This window comes from Salvia splendens, chromosome 1 (genome assembly GCF_004379255.2).
Source record: "Salvia splendens isolate huo1 chromosome 1, SspV2, whole genome shotgun sequence".
Lineage (NCBI taxonomy): Eukaryota > Viridiplantae > Streptophyta > Magnoliopsida > Lamiales > Lamiaceae > Salvia > Salvia splendens.
The window spans coordinates 10156394-10181368 of NC_056032.1; the positions used below are offsets into that span (position 1 = coordinate 10156394).

The 24975-nt window shown below is 37.4% G+C and overlaps 2 protein-coding genes and 2 pseudogenes across 7 annotated transcripts; 2 read left to right on the forward strand and 2 right to left on the reverse strand.

The window, feature by feature from the left end:
- Positions 1–1063: 1063 nt before the first annotated feature.
- On the reverse strand, positions 1064–11043 carry LOC121790757 (annotated as a pseudogene).
- Positions 11044–11489: 446 nt separating this feature from the next.
- Positions 11490–15332, reverse strand: LOC121741738 (ruBisCO large subunit-binding protein subunit alpha-like). Its single transcript, XM_042134626.1, has 8 exons — positions 15165–15332; positions 14860–15052; positions 13896–14017; positions 13528–13735; positions 13250–13395; positions 12792–13098; positions 12196–12647; positions 11490–12079 (listed from the first exon to the last, which is right to left on the reverse strand). The coding sequence occupies exons 1-8, from the start codon at positions 15219–15221 to the stop codon at positions 11783–11785; spliced, it is 1782 nt and encodes a 593-aa protein (XP_041990560.1). The 5' UTR covers positions 15222–15332; the 3' UTR covers positions 11490–11782.
- A 3159-nt stretch (positions 15333–18491) lies between these two features.
- On the forward strand, positions 18492–21584 carry LOC121795687. Of its 6 annotated transcripts, none has more exons than XM_042194293.1 (10): positions 18493–18539; positions 18802–18855; positions 19201–19316; positions 19452–19865; positions 19939–20327; positions 20428–20527; positions 20634–20699; positions 20828–20917; positions 20990–21094; positions 21179–21584. In XM_042194293.1, exons 3-10 carry the CDS (start codon positions 19236–19238, stop codon positions 21485–21487), a joined length of 1554 nt encoding a protein of 517 aa, XP_042050227.1. In that variant the 5' UTR covers positions 18493–18539; positions 18802–18855; positions 19201–19235; the 3' UTR covers positions 21488–21584. The 6 variants fall into 6 exon arrangements, with proteins under 6 accessions (XP_042050214.1, XP_042050192.1, XP_042050207.1 ...); XM_042194288.1 differs by having other exon boundaries at positions 18496–18539; positions 19218–19316; XM_042194280.1 differs by having other exon boundaries at positions 18492–18855; positions 19218–19316.
- Positions 21585–22334: 750 nt separating this feature from the next.
- On the forward strand, positions 22335–24235 carry LOC121791683 (annotated as a pseudogene).
- Positions 24236–24975: the final 740 nt, after the last annotated feature.

Here is a 24975-nt window from a genome sequence, read left to right on the forward strand (position 1 = left end):
GATAGAATGGAACTCCGGCGAACTGATGATCTTCAAGTGACCATGGCTGTGGCGAGGAACGAGAATATGAAAGATAATGCTGAAGGATTGATCTACCGAAGAGAGATTGCTAACTAAGTGTAGGAGTTGATGAACTAATTCATTATTATTCTCTCTCCAAGTGGCTTCCTTTTATAGGGAGGCCTCCCTTGATTTTTAGGGTAGAATTCAAACATGAAAAGACTCTTTTGCCCCCTTGCTTGCGGCTAATCTTCCCAGCTATCCTTCTTCTCCATCTCGAGCCTTTTTGGCATGCATACTGGTCAGGATAGCAACATCCTGACGTCGTTTTCACCTGAATTCTCCTAACATTCCCATACTGGCTAGAACACTTCCCTACACACTTTAGCAACTGTTTTGCAGATATATTCCACTTATGCACATTATACTAACCAGTAACCAAGTCCTAGAATACGGCTTATCAGTCATCTTTCCGCAAGACGAGATACGCCCTGGTAATGCTCACGGTTTGGCGTGTCGTCCCCAAAGATAAAACGACTCCGTCTCTGAAGTAGCAGCACCGCTAGCAGCAGAGCTCCGGCGAACAGGAGTAAGGCGGGGGCAGAGCTTCGACGGGAAGACTATGCAAAGAGGGAGAGAGCTATGCAAATTATATGAGTTTGTTGTGTGTTCAATCGTATGCAATGCATGGAGTGACTGCCTATTTGTAGGCCAAGTCCATCCATTGGGCATTGATGGAGTCAACAACCATTATGTGTGCCATGATGGCTTGACTGTAACCGCCGGGGGTTACTGACTGGTGCACTAGCCATTGGGAGCTGAAGAGACACGACGCATCTGGACACACTACACGACGGGATACATCATGGACTGTCGGGGTCCATCGGGGAACTTTTGTCTCCCGTTATATGTCGGGGTCCAGTGGAGACCTTTTGTCTCCCGTTATGCGTCGGGGTCCAGCGGAGACAGGACCACCATGAGTCGGGGTCCGTCGGGGATAGCGTGGAGTTTGAGGTGGTCTAAAAAGAACAAGCAGGGCTTGAACCACGCTCAACGACCAGCTCTAAAGAGCATCCCAAAGACCAATTGCCAAGATCCAAGGCACACGGCGCCCGGTGCACGGGGCATGAGTCACGGTGCACGGTGCGCGGCTCGCGGCTTGCGAACGGGCAGGCTCAGTCACCCATCTTATTCCATGATAATTATTAAACATAATAATTCATCTTATTAAATACTTCATCAAAGAAGTTTATCATCCCCAATGTGGAATAATTAACACTCAGTTAATTAATCCCTTAGGCATGTTTGGTTGGTGGGAAAGTAAAGTTGGCAAGGAAAATGATTCCTGGGAAAATGAATCCCGGGAATATGATTTCTAATAACTTTACTTTCCCGTGTTTGGAAAATATCAAGATTTGAAAGTATATATTTGATTTAAACAATATACTAAAAATATACTTATCATTTTTTATTTATAAAAAATAATAATATATATTATTTAATAAATAATAATTACAAATGATAATAATTATATTATTTTATTTATTATTACAATGGATAGTTTAAATATGGATTATACATCATAATATATAATAATAAATAAGATTATTATTATTATTATTATTATCATTTTATTTACTTAATTTTTAATTGAATAAATTTTATAATTTAAAATTTCACTACAATTTTATTGTTAATTACTATTTTATAAATTAATAATTATTATATTATTATATAATTATAATTATATTTAATTATTTAATAAATTATTATTATTATTATTATGATAATAAAAATAAAATAAATATTAATAATATAGTTATAATTATGATAATTTGAATTATAATAATTTATTATCCTAAAATTAAGTATGGTTTATACTTTTAAATTATTTTTAAAACATTGTAATAAATAATAACGATGATGATGATGATGATGATGATAATGATAATAATGATAATAATAATAATAATAATAATAATAATAATAATAATAATAATAATAATAATAATAATAATAATAATAATAATAATAATAATAATAATAATAATAATAATAATAATAATAATAATAATAATAAACTGTACTATATTACATTAAATATGTAAGAATCCTAAAACTGGAAAAAAGAATACCTAAGAAAAGTTAGGATTCAGAATCCTGGAAAGTTGTACTAACTTTCCTTGTTTCAGGATTTTGATTACTTTCCCAGTTTGATTAAAAACGGAAACAAACACAGGAATTTAAAATTTAATGAATCAGATTACTTTCCCAGACAGAATCCTGACAACCAAACATGGTCTTAGTTTTTCTCATAGCTCATTTCTAGTTTTATTGTGACCAACTTTAATATATTATTTCTCACTCACCGAGAATCGGATTTGAGAAAATGAATATACTACGGTCATCTACTTGGAACGTAGATCGACGCTATTGCATTTAATTTCACAAAATTAAATGTCTTTTAACATTTATTATTAGTCAAAGTCGATTGACCAAGCACGATTCCAACACAACTTTCTCATGAGGATTGGCGAGCTTCCACCTATATCTTTTCACCACATTATGCAAAACAGTAGTATCTCGAGCCTAGCAAACTCTTTCCCGAGGCGCATCCTTGACCCCAACCAAACACCACATACGTGTAGGGGGCCAGCCCCGGTGCCTCTTCAAATCTAGATGGATCAAACTTGGTGTTGCTAGTAAAATAGCTCGGGTCCATATGGGTGCTGTTGGCGCTCCAATACAACTAAAAACAACAAACAAACATAATTAATAACCATGCATCATTTACATATATATAGTTCATCGGTCTCACGTTTCTTAAAATAGAAATATCAGTTTTATTCTCTTTAGACTTTATACCTTGGAGCCCTTGGGAATGGGGTAGCCGCCGTAGCTTATGTCAGTCAAGGTTTCTCTGAAGGCACCAATGACCGGTGGTGCCAGCCTCATCACTTCACACACCACGCTCCACCATGTGTACTTCATCTTCTGCAAGTCCTCCCACTGCACAGACTCTCCTATATCCTCATGCTCTGTCGACGTCTCCAATCATTCATTAGTTAAAAAACACACTTACTAACTAATAAAGAAAGATAGAGAGGGAAACATATACCTGTGAAGACCTTGTCATAAATATCAGGGCGATCGGCGAGCCACCTCATCGCTAGAGTTATGGCGACACTGGAGGTGTCGTGTCCAGCGAAAAGAAGCATGAGAATGTTGTTGACAATCACAGACTCAGACATGTACTTGTCGTTCTCATCTGGGGTGTTTAGTAGATGAGAGAGAAGGTCTACTTTCTGCTCTGAACTAACTCTCCTTGCTCTCACTATCTTGAGCAGTTCCTCCTTGATAGCCCTTGTAGCTATCTTTCCTGTTGAGAAAGGATTTCGTATCATTCAGTATATTCACAAGAATGGAGTTACACGCCTAAATAGGCAGAGGAAATATTTACATATGGTAAGATCCACTATGATTTACCCTAGCTATAAATCAGGAAAGAATAATTTTAATTGACTTCATAATCTTCGCATATCTTCCTTGATTTTAGCTTGATTTCTTCCAACACTCCCCCTCAAGTTAAACAATGGGATTTCCCATTTTTAACTTGCCTAAAACTTCGGCGAAGCTTCTTGCATCCACAGCTTTTGTGAGAATATCTGCTAACTGATCTTTTGAACGAACAAACGGAAGGTCTATCACTTTTGCTTCTATATTCTCCTTGATAAATGTCGGTCTACCTCCATATGCTTTGTTCGATCATGTTGTATTGGATCTTCGGATATACTAATTGTTGCTTTATTATCGCAAAACAGTTTGCACGACCCTTTTGACATCAAGCCAAGTTCCGTCAACAACTTCTTCAACCATAGGATTTTTGTCACTCCACTTTTGATCCCACGAAATTCTGTTTCTGCACTTGATAGTGCTACTACCTTTTGCTTCTTACTTCGCCAAGTCACTAAATTACCTCCAACAAAGGTAAAGTAGCCTGCGGTCGACTTTCGATCATTTGAATTTCCGGCCCAATCCACATCAGTGAACCCATGCACCTCCAAATTCCATGATTTTCGAACAAGATCCTGTGTCCTGGTGTCCCCTTCAAATAGCGCACAATCCTCAAAGCTGCTTCCCAGTGATCGACTTGAGGCTTATGCATGAACTGACTAACTACTCCCACGGCATATGCGATATCGGGTCTAGTATGAGAGAGATAGATAAGTTTACCCACCAGTCGTTGATATCTCGTTTGGTGGGTGAGTTCGGCTCCTTCAGTCAGTCGAAGGCCATGATTCTGCATCATTGGGGTTTCTGCCGGCTTGCAATCCAGCATTTCTACTTCGGCCAAGAGATCCAACACATACTTCCTTTGGCTTATGAATATTCCCTTCTTGGATTGCATCACTTCAATGCCCAAGAAATACTTCAATAGGCCCAAGTCTTTCATTTCAAACTCGGCAAACAGATTTTTTCCCAACTGCCTTATTTCTTCCTCATCGTCCCCAGTAAGGATCATATCATCCACATAGATAATCAGGCACGTGATCTTCCCGTCCTTCTTCTTTAGAAACAAAGTATGATCTGAATTACTCTCTTTGTATCCATATTTCTTCATTACTTCCGTAAATCTACCGAACCATGTACTGGGTGACAGCTTTAAACCATATAGGGTCTTCTTGAGTCTACACACCTCTCCTGCCTTGAACTCCCCATCAAACCCGGGCGAAGCTTCCATACAGATCGGTCGAGTAAGCTCTCCATGCAAGAAAGCGTTGGTGACATCAAACTGATGCAGTGGCCAGTTCTTCGTTGCAGCAATAGAGAACAACACACGAATAGTATTCATCTTAGCTACTGGTGAGAATGTTTCTGCATAGTCAACTCCATATGTTTGAGTGTAATCTTTTGCTACTAACCTTGCTTTGTAGCGATCAATTGATCCGTCCGGTTTCCTCTTGATTGTGAACACCCACCGGCATCCCACTAGTCTTGATCCGCCTGGTCTCATACACACCTCCCATGTCTTGCTTTTCATTAGTGCCTTCATTTCAACGAGCATTGCCTCTCTCCAATGTTGGATTTTCATTGCTTCTTCTGCCGTTCTGGGATCTCTTCTTCTTCATATAGGGCTTCCATAAAGGCCCTTGCCATTTCTGTTATGTTTGTTGTCGCCAAATTCGCCATTGAATATCTGCTCTTCTTTGATATCCGTTCTGGACTGTACCTATTGGGAGGAATACCCCTTGTGCTTCCATTGGGAAGTATGTACTGTCCAGTATCCCCGTCAATTGCAGCATTCTCCATTGGTTCTGCAACAGAGTCGTTTGGAATATTTGCACTATTGACCCCAGTTTCAGTAATTACCTCAGATACCACTAGAGGAGGACTGTTCGGGCTCGGCGGTTGAGGAGGATCTACTGGCAACGAGATGGGCTCGGCGGCAGTGCTAACTGTCTCTGTTGGTTCCACAGTAGATTCGCTTGGTGATGACACAAACCAATTTAGGGGTCCACTTGATCTATCAACAGTCCTAATTTCACAACTCTCCCCCTGACCACTAAAATTGGTATAGTAATACTCACATTCCAAGAAGTTGCAGTTCATGGTCGTTATGATCTTCCTAGACGATGGATCAAAACACCTATAACCCTTTTGATTGATTTCGTACCCCAAAAAAACACATTTGATGGTGCAAGCGGAAAATTTTGTTCTTTCGTGTTTTGGAACATGAACATACACAGAACATCCAAATATTTTAAGGGGTAGGGTGAGGGGTTCAGGTATATCGGCTAGTGAGGACAACAATTGTAATGGAGTTTTCATTTTCAAAATTTTTGTAGGGAGACGATTCACCAAATAAACAGAAGTTGCAACTGCTTCAGGCCAATAAAAATTTTGGAACATTAGAATAAAAAAACAAAGCACGAGTGATTTCCATAATGATTCTATTTTTCCTCTCGGCTACTCCATTTTGTTCGGGGGTATATGGGCATGAGGTTTGATGAACTAACCCGTTATCCACAAAAAAATTTGACATTTCACGATTGATAAACTCCCTCCCATTGTCAGACCTAAGGATTTTAATGGTTGTCTGAAATTGAGTTTGAATAAGTTTGTAAAAAAGAACAAATTTTTCATAAACTTCAGATTTGTTTTTCAAAAAATATACCCACGTCATTCTTGAACAATCATCCACAAATAACAAGAAATATCAAAAACCATGATCACCAGTAACGACAGGCGCAGGGCCCCAAACTTCAGCATATACTAGTGAAAAAAGACTCGTAACTCGAGTTTCAGTAGATTTAAAAGATTGTCTATGGCTTTTTGCCAAAACACACGATTCGCAATCAAAATCCTTGAGATGGGAAAAATTAGGAAAAAGAAGTTTAAAATAACCAAGAGATGGATGACCTAAACGTCTGTGCCACAACCAAGCGTCTCGGGTCGCAGATCCGCGAGCCAGCATTGCGGCACTGCCTTGGTGAGCCATCTCGTCAACATAGTAGAGGCCTTGACGCTCAGTGCCACGCCCAATTATCCTCCTCGTCCTGATATCCTGTAATACACAAAAAATAGGATGCATTAGCAATGTGCAATTTAATTCCTTCGTCACGTGGCTAATAGACATCAACTTATGTGATAGCTTAGGAGCATAGAGACAATTAGACAGCCTTAACGTTGGTGAAATTTCAATTGTTCCACTCCCCTCTACCGAAGTTAATTCCCCATCTGCGGTTTGTATCTGACTTTTCATAGTATCACAGAAATTTACAAAATCATCTTTATCATGTGTCATAGTGTCGGTGGCCCCACAGTCAAAAATCCACCGCATATCTTTCTCTCTAGACTTATTTTGTACCGCACATGCAATAGGCAACTTATGCAATATTTCAAAACTATTAGGGCTCACACATAAATCATCACAAATTATGTGCTTCTTTTTCGGAATAGGCAAAGTATGGGGGCAAATTGCATAAAATGGGGTAATTCATGTAATTTTTAAGAAGAGAAGGGATTGGGCTTTAAAATATAAAGTGGGCAGGGTTTGCAAAACCCTAGCCCATTACCTCCTTCGTCCATACTGCCGTTCTCGGCCCCTCCAATTCGTCCGACGAAAGCCGCCTGCCCCACGTTGTCCCATCGTCTGCCGCCGCAGTCGCGCGAGCCTCCTCCCTCAGTCGAGCGCTCGCCTACAGACGGCAGTCTCTGTTCCGCTGACTTCCTCCACTCCGATGGCCAATTTTGCTTTCCCTTTTTGACTTTCCTCCCACCACTCCGGGAAACCGATCAATTTGAAGCCCGTCTCCCGGGTATGCTTGTTCATCCCACAATTCGAGCACCATAATTTGGTCTTGTCGGGTTTGGGTGTTGCGCGGCAGCTGTTGGTGGCGGTGAGATTGTGTCCTGGACGGGGCATCGCTTGTTGGGGTGGAAATCGCACGTTTTGGGCTCCAAATCTGAGGCCTACACCGTTCGTTGCGCCGGTTGGGTCAGGGTTTGCCGCCGGCATGATCTTCAGTCGGGTGGCTTCCCTCTTGACCCACCCGTATGCGACGTCCACTGGTGGAGCCAGGAAAGGATGTCTCTCCTGGTCCCCTCAAATTGAGGGTTCAGTCCGGCCAAGAACTTGTACAATCGTCGGGTGTTGATGATGTTTCGGTATTCACCGATTCCTTTGTCGCAGCAAGTGATTGTCTTGCTTTGACATCGATCGATTTCCATCCATACTCCGTGCAGGGTTCTCCAGTAGGTTTCCAGATCCATTTCTCCTTAGACAATTCGGTTGGCCTTGTCCTCCAAATCGTATATCATATACGAGTCTGACGTACTCTGGTACGTCACCGCCAGGCTATCCCAAATTGCTTTCGCACTTTGGTGATGTGCAAAGTCCCCAACGATCTCGATCTCCATATTGTCCATGATCCAGGAGAAGACCACTAGATCGGTCTCCTCCCACTCCAGATACTCCTTATCAGTTGGTTTTGGTGGTTCCGGCACTCCAGTGATGTGCCATAGTGCTCTTCTGCTCCCGGTGGCAACTCGCATCAGTCGAGCCCATAATGGATAGTTCCTTCCATTTAGCTTGAATGCTACCACAACATTCTTGTTTGCTTTAAGTTTCAGATCACTGTGTTTAACATCCTCCTCTTCGGACATTTTCAGGTTTCGGTGGTCCTCCGCCTTCTGGCCGGGACAAGGTATATGGTTGTGATGAAATTATTTTCTGAGCCTCTGCTCTGATGCCATGTTGAGAAAGGATTTCGTATCATTCAGTATATTCACAAGAATGGAGTTACACGCCTAAATAGGCAGAGGAAATATTTACATATGGTAAGATCCACTATGATTTACCCTAGCTATAAATCAGGAAAGAATAATTTTAATTGACTTCATAATCTTCGCATATTTTTCTTGATTTTAGCTTGATTTCTTCCAACATTTCCTTTCCAGAATCTTGTCCCAGGAAAATTAATGGGAATGATATTATCCCTTTCAGAAATATATTAAACATAGTAGCAAGCTTTCCAATATGCACCTCATCTTCAAGCCCCATGAACAGCCTACATGCTAGCTCAAACGTGTATTGCTTGATCGTAGGGAACACTCTGACCTCATCTTTACCTAAACACAAACAGCATATGTATTTTAGAACCAAATCTGAGCCATACGATTTTATATACATACCTTGCCAGTGAGTCTTGATATGGTGTTGGGAAACCATATTTATTCTCTTGATGTAAAGCTTTGTGAAAGCGTCGGGGCTGACGAAATAACACACTTGCTTCCTCATGAGGCAGCAGCCTTCTTCTCCTGCGGTGGTGGAGACGCACTGCCCCAGCCCAGCAGCTCCCTGACGGAGCCTCGGCCACCACACTGTAACCGTCTTGTTTTCGTTGCTGAACAAGAATTTGTTACCTGCAGCTCCACACATGAACACCACCTTCTCCCCCATTATATGACTCTTGAAAACTTGAGAATTGTATTTCTCCACTCTCTTCATCACAAACTTCTCCGGCTCTCCATCCACTCCAGCGCGGAAGAACTCCACTGTTTCACCCAGAATCGGCCACCCATAGCTTCCCGGAGTCTTAACCTCCTTCTCAAAACCTCCAAAATTATTATCACAAAAGCTGCAATATCCTTAGTTGTGTTTGAATTGCTTCTATCAATGTGTGAACTGAGATATATATAGAGCAAGATAATGAAATTTGCAATTAGTCAACAAGTAATGCTGATTTATTGATTTTGTCCTTATATGATAATTATACATGCTTTACTCAAGAGATTGAAGCTTTAGTCACGAGTTTCTGTTGGTAGTGGTGCAGCCGAGCCCCCCTACCACTTAATAGTTTAAATTTTCAAATTTTGGCACAGAAATGTGTGACATATACATTGAAATGATGCGCTCAATCAATCCTTGCCATCATTAATTTCGTGTTGAAGATAAACAGCATTACCAATGCGTAGTGAGAAATACTGACCTTCTATAGATTTAGGTCATGGCATGATTATCAATGTGTAGTGGGAAATGTTAACCTTCAGGCTTCAACCAACCAAATGGTACTATATGCACTACAATAAAAAAAAATATTGGCTAAGAATGCTTTTTAATGTTATTAATGACCCTAGCTATATCATCAACACTTCATAAATCATAAAGTGTCTTTATTATTAATGTCCCAATTAAAATTAGTGGAAGCTAAAACAAAAGATTTAAATAATTTATCTTCAACTAAGAAACGCTTTCTTTTGCGTTCTAAATTATGGTATTTTAAAACAATTACAAACACTAGTAATTGCATCTTAAGTTTTGTCTTTAAAAGTATGTTTTTAGTAGTGATGATATATTAGTAGATGATTTGTTAATTAAGAGTAAATGACTTATGGAGTATTCTTTTTAAATGGTAGTATCTGCGACCAATTTATGGAAGAGAATGTGAATATAGAAATATTAACGATGAAACAGTTCAATCGGTAAAATACAGTGGCGGATCCAAGAATTTTCGTTCGGGGGTGCGATATATAACTATAATCATTCGAAGCATCAAAATCTGATCAATTGTTTTTTATTTAATTTAATTTGTTTTCTAACTCAAAATGTATAATTTTATTTTTATTATTAAAAATATCACATAAATTTATATTAGAAGAAAATCGGAAAGAGAAGTTATATTATGATCAATAAAATGCATTAGAAGAGAATTAACGACTATTAAAATATTAAAAAAACTAAAATAATAAAGATATAAAAATGCGTCCAGTATTTTGGAAACAAAAAAATATGTAGGAGTATATAATTATGTTGGTTTTAAACTAAAATAGAATATTTAAAAAAAACTAAAAAGATAAAATATGGAGTATAAAAATTACATATGATTGGTAAACAGAAAATCTTAGAAAGCAAAAAGTAAAGCTTCAAAAAATAAAAGAGGCGCTGCCGGCAAGGAGTATCAAACTCAGGTCTCCACTGTAAGAGACGGAGAAGGATACCACTGGACTAACTACACCAAGTTAATTTGGGGGTACACTCGTACCCCTTTGTTCCAATGTGGATCCGCCACTGGTAAAATACTTCCACCTTTAATTAATGGGTTTGAGGTTCCAGTAGTCAGGGTGCTCGTTATTAACCCCCTTTTTAAAAAGAATTTCTAAATTGAAAACTATGTTATTCACTTAATTTTTTCTTTTTCCCAATTCTTATTTGTAATTTCTTTTTTTATTTATAACTTAATTTAATTGATTTACGAATGATGGGAATTGGAAACCATGGGACCATGGCATTCAATTGCAGTAGTTTTCACACGAACGTGATTCCTTAAAGTTTCGGCTTCTCCATTTGATTCCCACAGTAAAACTAGCACAAGCATTCTAAAGAAAAGTATGGGACCTTCATTGACAAGAGAAAAGAATAAAAAATTAGTGGGCATATTATTTGATTTATATTGAACAGTGTAAACTTGATTAGATATAAACTTGATATTTTGGTAGTGATTAGATATTAAAACAAAGCCACTAACCAATTTTAGAAAACATGTACTGTTAAAATTCAAATAAAAGTAGCCAATTAAAGCAAAAAAGAAAAAAAGTGAGATATACTAAAATACCAATGAGCACTACTCTATTTGCTATCCCATACTGATTAATGAGAGAAATGTGACATGTAAATAGTGATTGTTGGCTAGTCCAAACTGGAAATTATAAAACTCAAACAAATAATCTTTGAGTGTCCCCCACCTCCATCCCATGATATAAGTTGAGATCAGATGGAACTAGTTTTTGCAATAATTGAGTTGAAATTCTATAACCAATTGGGCATCAAATAGTGAAGCTCACTTTTAAATTTAATAGACACAGTATGTAGATATTTTTAGAAGCCACGTGGACCTCAATGTGGCCAAATTTATTGTATTTTCACACAAACCTACATAAAATCAAAATTTGATGCAAATAAAAAAATTTTGCACGCAATAAAGCCATTATAAAACATTCAAATAAACCGAAACGGTTGGCTCAATTCGATTCCCATTTTTATCCGAATTGTCAATAAAGCAAAACATGTGTTCATTCGTACTAGTATTCTGAAACCGCTAGTATCCATCAGCTCGGAGTAAGCATGAAGAAGTGGCAGAATGCAAAGAGTCATTTTATTATCTAACACTACATTTTTATCTTGTCGACTAATATACGAAACTCAGCTCACTTAAAACACACCCAAAACAATCCCTCTCCTTAAATAGTACATACACTAAATCCTTCAAAAATTATTCCCAGATTAGACTGCATAGCTGCCTGCAGGTGGCTGACCAGCAGCGGCTGCTGCCTTAGGCTTGGCTTTCTCGACCACAATGGCTTGTGTTGTGAGCACCATTCCAGCAACTGAAGCTGCGTTTTGCAGGGCACATCTCGTCACCTTGGCTGGGTCAATCACTCCAGACTCTACCAAGTTCTCGTACGAATCAGTAAGCGCGTTGTAACCAAACTCCCATTCATTGGCCCTCACTTTCTCCACAACTACTTCGCCTTCCACCCCGGCATTTTGGGCAATTAAAGCTGCCGGCGCTACTAAAGCCTGCAATTACTTACCAAAATTCATGAATACATTCTCATTTCATGCACATCTAACATACTCTTTATGCTAATACCAGATCAATTATTATCAATATAAAGAAGTGAAGCAGTCGTCACCTTTTGTATGATATCAGCACCAAGTCGCTCATCGGCATCTTCAAGCTTGTCCTTGATCTCTGGGACGAAAGTTGAGAGATGCACCAACGCAGCTCCGCCACCAGGCACAATTCCTTCCTCAATGGCAGCAAATATTGCATTTTTGGCATCTTCAATACGGAGCTTGCGGTCCTCAAGCTCAGTTTCTGTTGCAGCACCAACTTTGATAACAGCAACACCACCAGACAGCTTGGCAATTCTCTCAGCAAGTTTCTCGGAGTCGTAAACCGAATCAGTCTCAGAAAGTTCCCGTTTAAGTTGAGCAATTCTAGCCTGCAACTCATCCTTGGATGCAGCATCAGCAATTACAGTTGTCGAGTCCTTGGAGATGGTTATTTTTCTAGCAATACCCAGCTGGTCAATATCAGTGTCTTCCACACGCAATCCCAAATCAGTAGCTTGATACTCAGCCCCTGCAACACAGCAATACTGAATAAAAAATTTCGCACAAGATCCTCAACAAATACAATAAATGATGTTTCTATGCTCGACTGCAGTTCTTCACCTGTGGAACCCCCTCTGTTTTCACTACACACATTCACAGACATGTCACATACCAGTCAAAATGGCAATATCTTGAAGAAGAGCTTTCCTCCGTTCTCCAAATCCAGGGGCTTTGATGGCTGCCACATTTACGATACCTCGGAGCTTGTTTACAACGAGGGTTGCCAAAGCTTCTCCAGTGACATCTTCAGCAATAATGAGTAAAGGTGCCCTTAACTGGGTGGTTTTCTCTAACAAAGGAATGATGTCCTTGATTGCTGAGATCTTCTGGTCTGTAACTAATACCCTAGCATTCTCGAACTCAACAGTCAGCTTCTCTGGGTTTGTGACAAATTGCGGAGAGATATATCCTCTGTCAATCTGTGATTAGAAAATACCAGCATTGGTCAAGTACTTTAAGCAAGATTAAAACATGACATGTTAAGGGCAAGCACCCCTCCCCCCAAACACCCAAAAAATGTAATAGCAGAGAGCAATGCACGTCTCGAAGAAGAAAACCCTTGATGCACACCTCCATTCCTTCTTCTACATCAACAGTGGTCTCAAAGGAGGAGGATGACTCAATGGACAGAACACCATCTGGTCCAACCTTGTCAATCGCATCAGCAATCATTGTCCCAATTATCTCATCATTCCCAGCAGAGATGGAGGCAATAGCTGCAAGCAACAAAATCAAACTTTTAGTATAGAAACTACTAATCCTTTTTTTATAGTGAGTAGTGACATCATTAGAAGAAGACCACATGAAATTCACAGAATCACAGGTGCAACCTCATGAATGCAAAATACCTTTAATATCATCCCGGCCCTTGACTGGCCTAGCCTTCTTTTCGAGCTCGTCAACTAAACCCTGTACGGTTTTCTCAATTCCTTTCTTCACAGCAACTGCGTTGGCACCCGATGTAACACTGAGCAGGCCAAGTTTGATAACTTCACGTGCAAGAACAGATGCAGTGGTAGTCCCATCACCGGCGGAATCATTTGTCTTGCTAGCAACCTTCACATAACTTGCGCACTCAGTAAGAATTGAATAACAAACGGAGGGTCGGGATATTTGTCAAAATCAGCCAAACAAGTGGCTTGCTCTGATGTGCAAGAATGCTAACATAGTAAACTGATTTTCCAAGAACGGAGAAGACAAAAGATGAAGAACTAACCTCCCTAATCAGAGCAGCGCCAGCATTTTCCATAGCATCAGGCAACTCAATGGCACGTGCAATTGTAACCCCATCATTGACCACCTTGGGGGACCCAAACTCATCCAAGACAACATTCCTTCCTGCGCACAGTTAAACAAACTTAAACTGGGTGTAACAACACAAAATAGCAACAAAGCAGAGCCTGAACATGCTTTTAGACACCAGCTAAACCAGCAACCAGAATGTGCAGAACACATACTAACAAAGAACAGAAAAAAAATCTTGTACCAGCAGCTTACATTGCCTAATTCAGTAAACTCCCTAGCACAATCATTTGAAAATTATTGGATACATTTCAATTAAGTTAGCACTGTTTGAAATCGTCAGAAAATGAAATATGCTCTGTCCCTACTCTGTCTACAAAATGCATCACAAGTTTGGACGATTCCACAATTATTACCATATTCAAACAAGCAAACGACACTAGCAAAACTCTACTACTCCCTCCATCCCACAAAAATAAGCACTTTTGGTTGGACACGGGTTTTAATGCACAATTGGTAAAGTAAAAGAGAAGTAAAAAGAAAAAGTAATTAAAGTATTGTTAGTGGAGAATGAGTGTCACCTCATTAGAGAGAAAATAGTTTCCAAATTTAGAAAGTGGATATTCTTGTGGGACGGACTAAAAAGGAAAGAGTGCATATTCTTGTGAGACGGAGGGAGTACGCAATTAAGCCTAAAACATCGACATTCAATGCCACATACAATAGTTACAATCTTCTGCTAGATCATCAAGGTGAAGATCAATCGTATAGAAACAAAAAACATCATTTCTTTCTCGCCCCGTCTCATAATAAAGCCGAAAACAAAGACAAACAGCAAATACCAAAACCAACAGCACCATTGGTTGATAAAATTCACAAGTTCAATGAAACTGCGGTAAGCAAAAACATGCTAACAACACCAGTTCTCCAGTAATTACCCCTGGGCCCAAGAGTGAGACCGACGGCGTTGGCGAGCTTATCGATCCCGGACTGCATTGCAGAGCGCGATTTCTGATCAAAGGCGATCTCCTTAGCATTGGCCTTCACCACAAAGCGATTCCTGGACTGCTTCTGCCCGATCCTCTGCCCCTGCTGCAATAACTGGTTCACCTTCCCATTCTTCAACTCATTCTATATAAGCACAAATGAATAAATACATTAGCATACATAGAAAACAAACACAAACACAGAGGCCAACCAAACAAAATACATAGTCATAGAGAAGTATAGGTAAGTACAGTACCTGTTTAGATGAGGAAGAGAGGATGGAGGCGGTCGAGATTGTGTTTGCAGACGCCATTTCTGCGGAAGAAGGGTTTTTGGGAGGTTTGGGAAATGAAGAAAAACGAAGATTAGGGGTTAGGTGGAATGAGTGAGTAGTGAGTCTGACAAACTAGGGCTTAGTGTGTGTGTGAGAGTTGTTTAGGTTCCAGAAGCTTCTTATTATTCAATTTCAGTTGTATTTAGTCACAAAACAGGAAAACTAAACAAATTCTAACATAATCTTGTTACCAGATTTATTTTTCTACCAACCAAACTGCTAAAACAGTTTTTAGTTCTAAAACATTTTGATGATAATGAATATATATACCACCTAACTACAAATTCTAAATTTTCACATTCAGTCCAAAACAATATTCCCTCCGTCTTATAAAAGATGTTTGACTTTTCTTTTTAGTTTGTCCAATTAAAGATGTCACATTTTCTTTATGAAAAAATCCTCTTCACATTAATATAAATATTAGTTTATTTTTTCTCTCTCCACTTAACACAAAAAACAAAATCTCATAAAATCTTGTATCGTCCCACAGATGTGACATCTTTTGTGGGACGGAGAGAATATATATTTACCGGAATACTTCTACTACAACTTTTAAAATACTCTCTCCTTCCATATAAGTCTTCCAATTTTATCATTTTAGTTCCTCCATAAAAAATGTGTATACTTTTCACACAGGGAAAATACTCCATTATTTTTTATTTTTTCATATTAAATCAGTTTATTTTATGTAATCATATATAGTCCATTCGATCAGATATTTTAGCATTGCTTCCAACTTAGACCGGCCCTGCTTGTCACCTCCTCAACATATCAAGTTTATTCTCATAGTAATACTAGTAATTATATAAACCATCCCGATAATTAGTACTCCCTCTGTCCCATTAGAAATGAAACGTTTTCCTTTTTGGTCTGTCCCATTAAAAATGAAACGTTTCTAAATATGGAAACAATATTCTCTCTACTTTTTCTTCTCTCTTACTTTACTCTCTCTTCATTAACTCACAAAACAACACTACATAAAATCTCGTGCCGAAAAGCAAATGTTACATATTTATTGGGACGGAGGGAGTAGTAACTTCTTCGTTTCAAAGTAATTGAGGCGTTTCTTTTTGCACTTAATTTAAAGAAATGATAATAAATACTTAAAATGGAGACAGAGTAAAGTGAGAGAGAGAATAACATAGATAAGATTTTTCTCTATATTATTTTCTCTTTTACTTAACTTTTTCTCTACTTTAATTACTCCCTTTGTCCGCGAATAAGTGTCTCATTTTTCCATTTTGGTTCATCCACAAATAGGAGTCCCGGTTCATAATTACTATAAGTGGTAAAGAGGCGTCATATTTCACTAAAAGCAATATATATAATTGGGATTCATATTCCACTAACTTTCTTTCACTAACTTTCTTCCACTCACTTTTCTTAACATTTCTTAAAACTCGTGTCAGATAGGGATGAGACTCCTATTCGGACGGATGGAGTATTTATTACTCCTATTATTTTTCAAAATGAGTGAAGAAAAAAAGAATGATTTAACTACCTTGACACACGTGAGTATTAATTTCATACTACTAAAAGTAACTAAAACAAAAAATAGATATAGATATATTAGAAAAATGGTACGAAATCAATAATTATAAGATAGATTATATCAATGTTAATGACTTGTGCCATAGGGAAATAAGAAAATAATTAAATACAGTGTACTAAGAGATATGGAAAGTGTTGTTTTTCTATCTCTCGTACAAAGACTAGTGGAAGGGAAATAAGGGCATTCATAATGCGCCTCAAAAAAATCAGTCTCAATCTCATTTTTTAGTTGCTACATCAGTTTTTCTTATTTCGACTCTAACACTTGCAATGCGACAACTTCATTTTTAACCTCATTTTCAATCATAACTTACTTTCACAATCATCATTTAAAAAAAATTTACTTCATATTACTTGAAAATAATAATTTATATTAATTTAAATCTATAAACTACAATTAAAAACTAAAAACAAATCATAATCTATAAAGTAAAATCTCTTTTTTTTCCTGAGCTCCTAGATCATGTTGTTCCGTTGGGCATACTCAACCTCATCTAAATATTCTATTAACACGATGACATTAGTATGTCAACACAATTTAATACTGACATTATATATGTATTTATACTACATGTTAATACCCGAAAATTGTGCAAAGTAGATTAAAACGATCCAAAATAGAATACGATGGAGATAGCTTGGATTGGATGGAGTATTATTTCATGGCAATACTTTTGATTCTTTTCCTATTGTAAAGTAATAAGGTCATGGAAAAAAACATTACTTCCTAATCAAGTGATCGTTCGATTTGTTTTCTTTCATGCATTATTTGTCCATTTACTTTATTATATGTTTACTTAATTAACTAAATGCATCTTTTGTTAATTCTCATGTCCAAATCAAATAATTTGAGACGGCCGGAGTAATAAATTTCAAAAAAAAAAAGATATAGCACTCTAGCAAAACATGTCCATTTTTTAGTACTACTTTGTAGTAATAATTCACCAATTTGGCACTTAAATGGCAATCTCCCATGAAAAATTAACCTTTCCACGTCTACTTTCTTGTAAAATATAGTAATTCTCTAAACCATACCATCATGTATACATATATATCCTAATGATTGTGGTGAACTTGTACAATAATCTATAATGATTAGCAATATGATTTAGCTTGCCAAATGCTAAAAGTTGAGAGCACCGATTGTAATTTTGGATACTACATCATACATGACCCAGAGTCATCAATCATTTGATTCAGACTCCATGTAGCAAGCTAATTCATTGACGAGAAAATAAAATATTACTAATTTGTTCGTCTATCACGTGAATTAGATCAATACATCATTTTACATTCATTGATAATAAAATACACTTGACAAGTAAATATTGAAGTATTTTTTTTTTCGTCCCGGAAATCCAGGGCAAATCTTGTGATATATATTTGTCCCCTGGTACCACAAAATCAATGCAATTTCTTGTATGGTAGTAATTGGTAACAACTAACAACAATAATTACTATCTAAATCACTTCACAAAGAAGAAATCATACTCATAAACACCAAAGACAAAAAAGCTTAAACAAAACTGCAAGTGCAAGCTATGCCACACCACAAACAATTTCTACACCCACCATCACTCCCATCATTTTTTTTTATTAACAACCACCCCTTCACTCTCTGTCTTCCTAATCGTATAGTTTATTTGTGGTTATATATAGTATAGTGTCCCTCTCTACTGCAAGAAGAGACAGGTTGAATCTTTGGTTTTATAGTTTTCTGTTTATGGCTAGCCAGCATGATCATTTGTTAGTCAATCTTTCTTTGAAATACCTAAGTTTCATGCATTTTTTCTTAATTTCAGTAACATTTTTCACCTTATATTATGTGTTTAAATGTGGTTGAGTCATTTTCCATGCACATGCCTCACCATCAATTTACTTTTTATATTCCACATTAAATCAGTCTCCCTTAAAAGTTTATTCTAAAACTCAAAAAAGTAATCTGTATCTTTTACAATTGCTATTAGCTCTTCGTACGGTTTAACTAATTAACTGACTTGCGTTTCAGAGATAAAGTAGTAACTTTTATCGCCAAGAAAAAAAGGAAGAACTTGCAAGAGAGGTACTGCCTATTTTGTAGGATCATACTTCAGTGGAATTATTGCACACAAATACTTATATTTTGTGATGATTTGTATAGTTAAGGATTGAGATTAGTATATGCATGTGCAGAATGTCAAAATTGATTGGTGCAGAATTGTACAGACCCATAAATGAACAGTAGTACAAACATAGGTCATGGGTTGCCTCTGTAATTCTAGCCACCTTATCAACAATCAACACTGATTTTTTTCCCATTGATTTTCTAATCTTTACATGCTTCTATCCACTTACAAAGTAGATTTCAATCAAAAACTTTCATGACTTAATATGCTTCAACTAGCAAGCTTATACAGAAATTTCAAAGTTGAAACATTCTATAAGGTTTCTGCACTCCACAAAATGGTGCAAAAATGCTACGAAGAAGATCGACTGCAGGCGCGTCCACAACATGACTCTGCTCTCAAAACTCTCTCTCCAAAAGTAAGTCTACTTCACTTTAATATTTAACAAAATTTATGCTCTTCATGTCATATTATTCACATGTGTTTAGTATCAACTATTAGTATCCCAAACTCCATAATCCAAGAATGGATTCTGATCTGAAAAAGTTGACAGATGACAGAGCTACTTGATGAGTTAGCAATGGTGGAGAAGGAAATAAGTCGACTCGAGAATCAAATCATCTTGCTCAAAGCAGAACCAGAACACAACGAACGAGTCCATACACAACCAGCTTTGCAAGAATGGGAGCTTGCAAATCAGAGAAGTGTCCAGCAGGAAGCACCACTTGCACACGATCCTTGCAACATCAGCAAGAGGTCTAATGAGAAGGTGACGTCGTTTGAGATGAAGGCTCTCCATTTCATCACCAAGGCCATTAAAGGAGACTACAAGCTGAGTGACTTCACCCTCAATGACAAAGCCATAAACTCAAAGAGATTCAAGGAAAACACGGTAAATGATCAGAAGCCCTCCAAGAGAGGCCCTTTGCTGAGGCGCCCCTCTCCATCGAGGCATCCAACACCAAAGGTGCAGTACAAAAATCTTGATCATAATAACTAAAGTTGTTTGTAGTTAAATAACTCAATTAATGCTGTTTCAGAGGGACCAGGCTCTTGTGATGTCAACTCCTTTGCATCCAGAGGAAGACAGCATCCACAAATGGTCACCGAACAAGCTATCTGAGAACATAATGAGGTGTCTCATCTTCATCTACTTGAGGTTGCTCCAGACGTCTAGAACTGTGGAACTAGAGAAGCCTATTGCTCGATCCACAGACTTCTCACTTAGCTTCAGGGCTGAAACAAGCTCGGCTGGCCTTGTCTTCCCAAAAGACTCGCGACAGCAAGATCCTTATGGAATCTTTGATTCCAAAGAATCTTTGATTAGGGATATAGGGCCTTACAAGAACTTGGTTAGATTCACATCAACCTCCATGGATCTCAAATGCATTCAGAATTCTGCCTCCATTCCTTTGTTCCAGAAATTGAAGTGAGTAACAATATAAACAGATTTTTAAACTTCTTGTCATCTTTTTTTATACTCCTATGTACTAACTGATTCTTTTTTATTTCATTTTCTTTAAAAATAGGACTTTGATGGATGGTCTTGAGAAAGTGGATTTGAGGTTCTTGAGCCATAGACAGAAGCTAGCCTTTTGGATCAACATGTACAACGCTTGCATCATGCATGTATATAATACATACTCCTACCATTTACATACACTCAAATCGATCGATTAAATATATACATTCGTGTTTTGGATCCATGAACTTATAAAAATACTTATTGATTTAGGGATATCTTCAATATGGAATTTCCTCTACATCTAGCCCTGAGAAGATGCTAAAACTTATCAACCAGGTAATAAATTGACTCAAATCAAGAAACACTTACCTTTTTCATTTATAAGAAAACTGTTACTCCATATCAGTAAATTTGTACTCATTTAAATGCGCTTATTTTATTGTAAAAACGTGTTGGTTAATCAGGCAACTCATAACATTGCTGGCAACTCAATCAACGCTCAAACAATCGAACGCAGTATTCTAAGAAAACCAGTTAATTCACAAGAAAAACTGGTACTAGTATTATTCTCATGACACGTTCAAATCTTGATAATCTGATTGACAAACTTGTCATTTGCGCAATAGATACTTGGTGGTAAAGAGATGATGCTTCACGACCTCTACGGCCTCAAATCCTCGGATCCAAACATCATATTCGCCTTATGCTGTGCCACTCATTCTTCTCCAGCGGTAACTCAACTTGGCGGTTGATTAAATTTTTCTTCATTTTATGCGTATATTTCTATTATGATCGTATTTATTGGCTATATTTAGGTGAAGATATACACAGCAGAGGGTGTCACAGGTGAACTACAGCGATCGAAGCTGGAATATCTGCAAGCTTCGATAGTCGTGACAAGCACCAAAAAAATAGCACTTCCTGAGCTTCTGCTGCGGAATATGTTCGATTTCGGACAGGATATGGGCTCGCTGGTGGAGTGGCTCTGCCAGCAGCTTCCGGCATCGGGGTCTCTCAGAAAATCGATCGTCGATTGCTTCAAGCAAGTTAACGGCGGCAGGGCGTCGGCCGTGGTGGAGATGTTGCCTTATGACTTTGAGTTTCAGTATTTGTTCTCTGTATGATGCTATATTCAAGTTTAATTTTTTTAGCTGAAAGCAAAAATCTTGTAGGAGTATCTTTCAAATAAAAATGATTGATGGTTAGAAAACATTACTATTATACTCCCCCTCCATCCCATAAAAAATGGGTATGACACAGAAATAAAGATAAAATTAGTAAAATATGAGAGAGAAAAGAGAATGGGATGGTTAAGTAAGAAAGAGGATGAGAATGGTAGTTAAAGTAGTATTATTACTGGATAGTGAGACCTATATTATTAAATTGATATAAATTTCCAAAAATGAAATGCACATATTTTTGTGGGACGGGCGAAAATGGAAAGTGCACATATTTTTATGGGACAGAGGGATTAGAATAAAATGGATTTCATATAAGCATTTTCTTCACTAATTTTGAATCTTTATTCAGGTCGTTATTCGTTATTACTGACAACTATAAGTTGTTAAAGACTAGACAAGTATATAGATGCTAGTATCTATGGGCATGTGAACAAAGTGCTACAAACAGCGATCAACTTCAGTGTGGATTTATGTGGAATAGTATTAATTAATTAACTCTTAATTTAATTAATAAAATGATCATGTTGAAAATGATACGTATGGCAATATTCTTTTGTTTGGGATGTATTTTGAAAGATAACTGTAACAATCAGCATATTTTTGCCACTAAATTAGAAAGTTAGATCTATTTCTTGTAATAAAATGAAATTGGCGGCTACTCAATTGAATTATTCACATACATTTGGTCAGATGTCACATTGAATTTCTTAGAGTATTTGGCGTAACTAAATGTCCGATAGTGAATTCCATATCAGCATTAGCGGCACGCTGCCTACAAAAGTTACAAAAAATGACTGTATTGAAAGTGAGATTTGAAATCATTATTCCAATTTTTATGTGGCTATGCATCCCAATCTACTTTTGCTAGTTTCATTTTTCAGTTTCTATCTATGCTACTCCGTACTTTAATTTTATTTGAAGTTATAATTAGGATTCGCATGGTGTTTTTATTTCGTTTAAACTTTTTAGATAAATTCATTATTATTAATTTTGATTCATCCTTAGAATTTACTTCCTTCATCCATTAAAAATAATCTTCTGTAGCAAATTTTATGTGTTCACTAAAACTATTCAAATTTTATTTCTTGTAATTTTTACTATTTTTATGGTAGACTAATTCTCTATTCACTTTTCTTCATCCACAGTATACTTATTTCATTTCAGGATATTTATTTCACATTTGTTATTTTTGGTTATTAATTTGAAAGTCTATAAACTCATTTCGCTCATATTTTTATTATAAAACTGATATATAAAAATGAGATTCACATTCTTTATTCTACTAACTTTTTCATTCTATCTTCCTTTAATTTCCTTGAAACTCGTATTGAGTCAAAATAAAACATTTAATCCAATCAAATGTTTAGCTAAACTTACGAGGAAGATAAATTCATTATTATTAATTTTGAATTGATATTAGCTTTACCTACATATGTTAAAGTATGTTTTATATAATGAAAATTAATTAAAAGTGAATTGAGATTTTTATTGGTGGACGAACTAAAAGAAATGGAACTCATAATCGCGGACGGAGGAAATAGTATATTGTATATATGTATCCACGCAGCCATTGTTGTCAGTAAGTACTTTGATCGTGAAAATTTAAGTAAATTATTATCACTAGTATAAGTAGTATTTATTATTATAAACTTATACTCATGTGATATAAAGTTGTTGTCCTCACTATATAAGTCCATATCAACCTATCAAAAATTTTTTTTGACTCCCAACCTATCAAAATTTAACATAAAATTCCATCTCAAGTCGATTCCATACATTCCCAAGTACTCATTTTGGTCCGCAATAGTGAAGTCATTTTCTTTTCTAGCAAAAGTCAACACATTTTTTCTTTATTACTTTACTCGATCTCATACTTTATTCTTTTTTCATTTCATCTCTCTACCTTTTTAATTTCTTACTTATTCTTCCTTTGTTTAACTCAATTAACACAATTTTTTCTTAAATTGCGCGACAACGAGAAGTACCTCAGCTATTGTGGAACCGATGAAATACTAATGAGTAACAGTGAAATTATGGGTACTATATATAGATACAAACTCTAATCTCCTTTAGCCCTCGAGAAAACGTTATCCGATTGATACGCATAACATAAGGCATACATAACACTTCTAATCTCTCTTTCACTTTTCCTCGTTGTGGGAGTTACCAATTTTACCCCTGGAAATGCGCAATCTTGCAATGGCCCATGCAAAACCCTAGACGACTGCGCCGGCCAATTAATCTGCATCAAAGGGAAGTGCAGCGACGATCCAGACGTCGGAAGTCATACCTTTGGAAGCGGCGGTGGAGGAGGAGGCAGTGGTGGTGGCGGAGGAGGAGGAGGGGGAGGGCAATGCAGTCCTTCCGGCACGCTTCACTGCGGTGGAAAATCGTACCCTCAATACACATGCTCTCCGCCTATCTCCTCCTCCACAGCGGCGAAACTCACCTGGAACGACTTCAGCGAGGGCGGCGGAGTGCAACGATCGGTACCATGACAACAGCGAGAGCGTAGTGGCGTTGTCGACAGGGTGGTACACCGGAAGGAGCACGACGGCAAAGGTGGTGGACGAGCACGCGGGGCAGCCGCCCTGCGACAACAACATCGTCGACGGCTCAGATGCCGTGTGGAAGGCTCTGGGTCTCGATGTCGACGTTGGCGTCGTACCCGTTACCTGGTCCATGGCATGATCATCATCACCTAAGTTAAGACTATGTACTCCATATATCATAGTATGTGTGTTCAATTGGGACGTGGGTACGTGTGTTGTACTAAAAATAAATAAAGTCCTATTCTGTTGCTTGTGCTACACAACTTACCTATATCTAAATACTGTTACGCTATTCATAAAAAATTAAGATTATTTGAATTTCCCTCAAAACCCATAAAATTTGTTTAATTCTTCCTACAGTTGAAATAAGCACGCCACCTCCATTCGAGAGTTCTTTTGTTTTCTACCGATCATTATACTACTCCCTCCGTTCCATAGTAATAGAGTCATTTTGGTACGTTCCATATTAGTGGAGTAATTTCCCTTTTTAGTAAAAGTCAACACAAATTTTCACACTTACTTTACTCTCTCTTACTTTATACTCTCTTCATCTCTCTACTTTTTTCATTTCGTATACTTAACTTACTTAACACAATTTTTCTTAATCTCTGTGCCTAAAGAAATGCCTCAACTACTGTGGAACAAAGAGGGTACGAGATTAGAGTATAGGATATTAAAGATGTTGAACCCATAAAAAACACATTTTTCCATTAAGAGTTTTTTATGCATTGGAGTGTTTTCTACCGATCACTAGATCTACAATACAAAACTTAAAAGTGGACTCGGACAAAAGTAACAACTAATTAGATCTGGAAAACTCCAACTACCAATACCAAATAAAATTACGTACCTATATGATTAATTTATTTACTTGAACAA

Excerpts from the sequence above, each read along its gene's own strand:
- LOC121795687 (XM_042194258.1), top strand. The coding sequence starts at position 19,164 with ATGCTTCAACTAGCAAGCTTATACAGAAATTTCAAAGTTGAAACATTC. Across the intron at positions 20,328-20,427 it reads CCTTTGTTCCAGAAATTGAA|GACTTTGATGGATGGTCTTG; the intron begins GTGAGTAACAAT and ends CTTTAAAAATAG. Across the intron at positions 21,095-21,178 it reads CCACTCATTCTTCTCCAGCG|GTGAAGATATACACAGCAGA; the intron begins GTAACTCAACTT and ends GGCTATATTTAG.
- LOC121741738 (XM_042134626.1), bottom strand. The coding sequence starts at position 15,221 with ATGGCGTCTGCAAACACAATCTCGACCGCCTCCATCCTCTCTTCCTCA. Across the intron at positions 12,648-12,791 it reads AGATATTGCCATTTTGACTG|GGGCTGAGTATCAAGCTACT; the intron begins GTATGTGACATG and ends GCTGTGTTGCAG. Across the intron at positions 12,080-12,195 it reads GTGCTGATATCATACAAAAG|GCTTTAGTAGCGCCGGCAGC; the intron begins GTGACGACTGCT and ends AAGTAATTGCAG.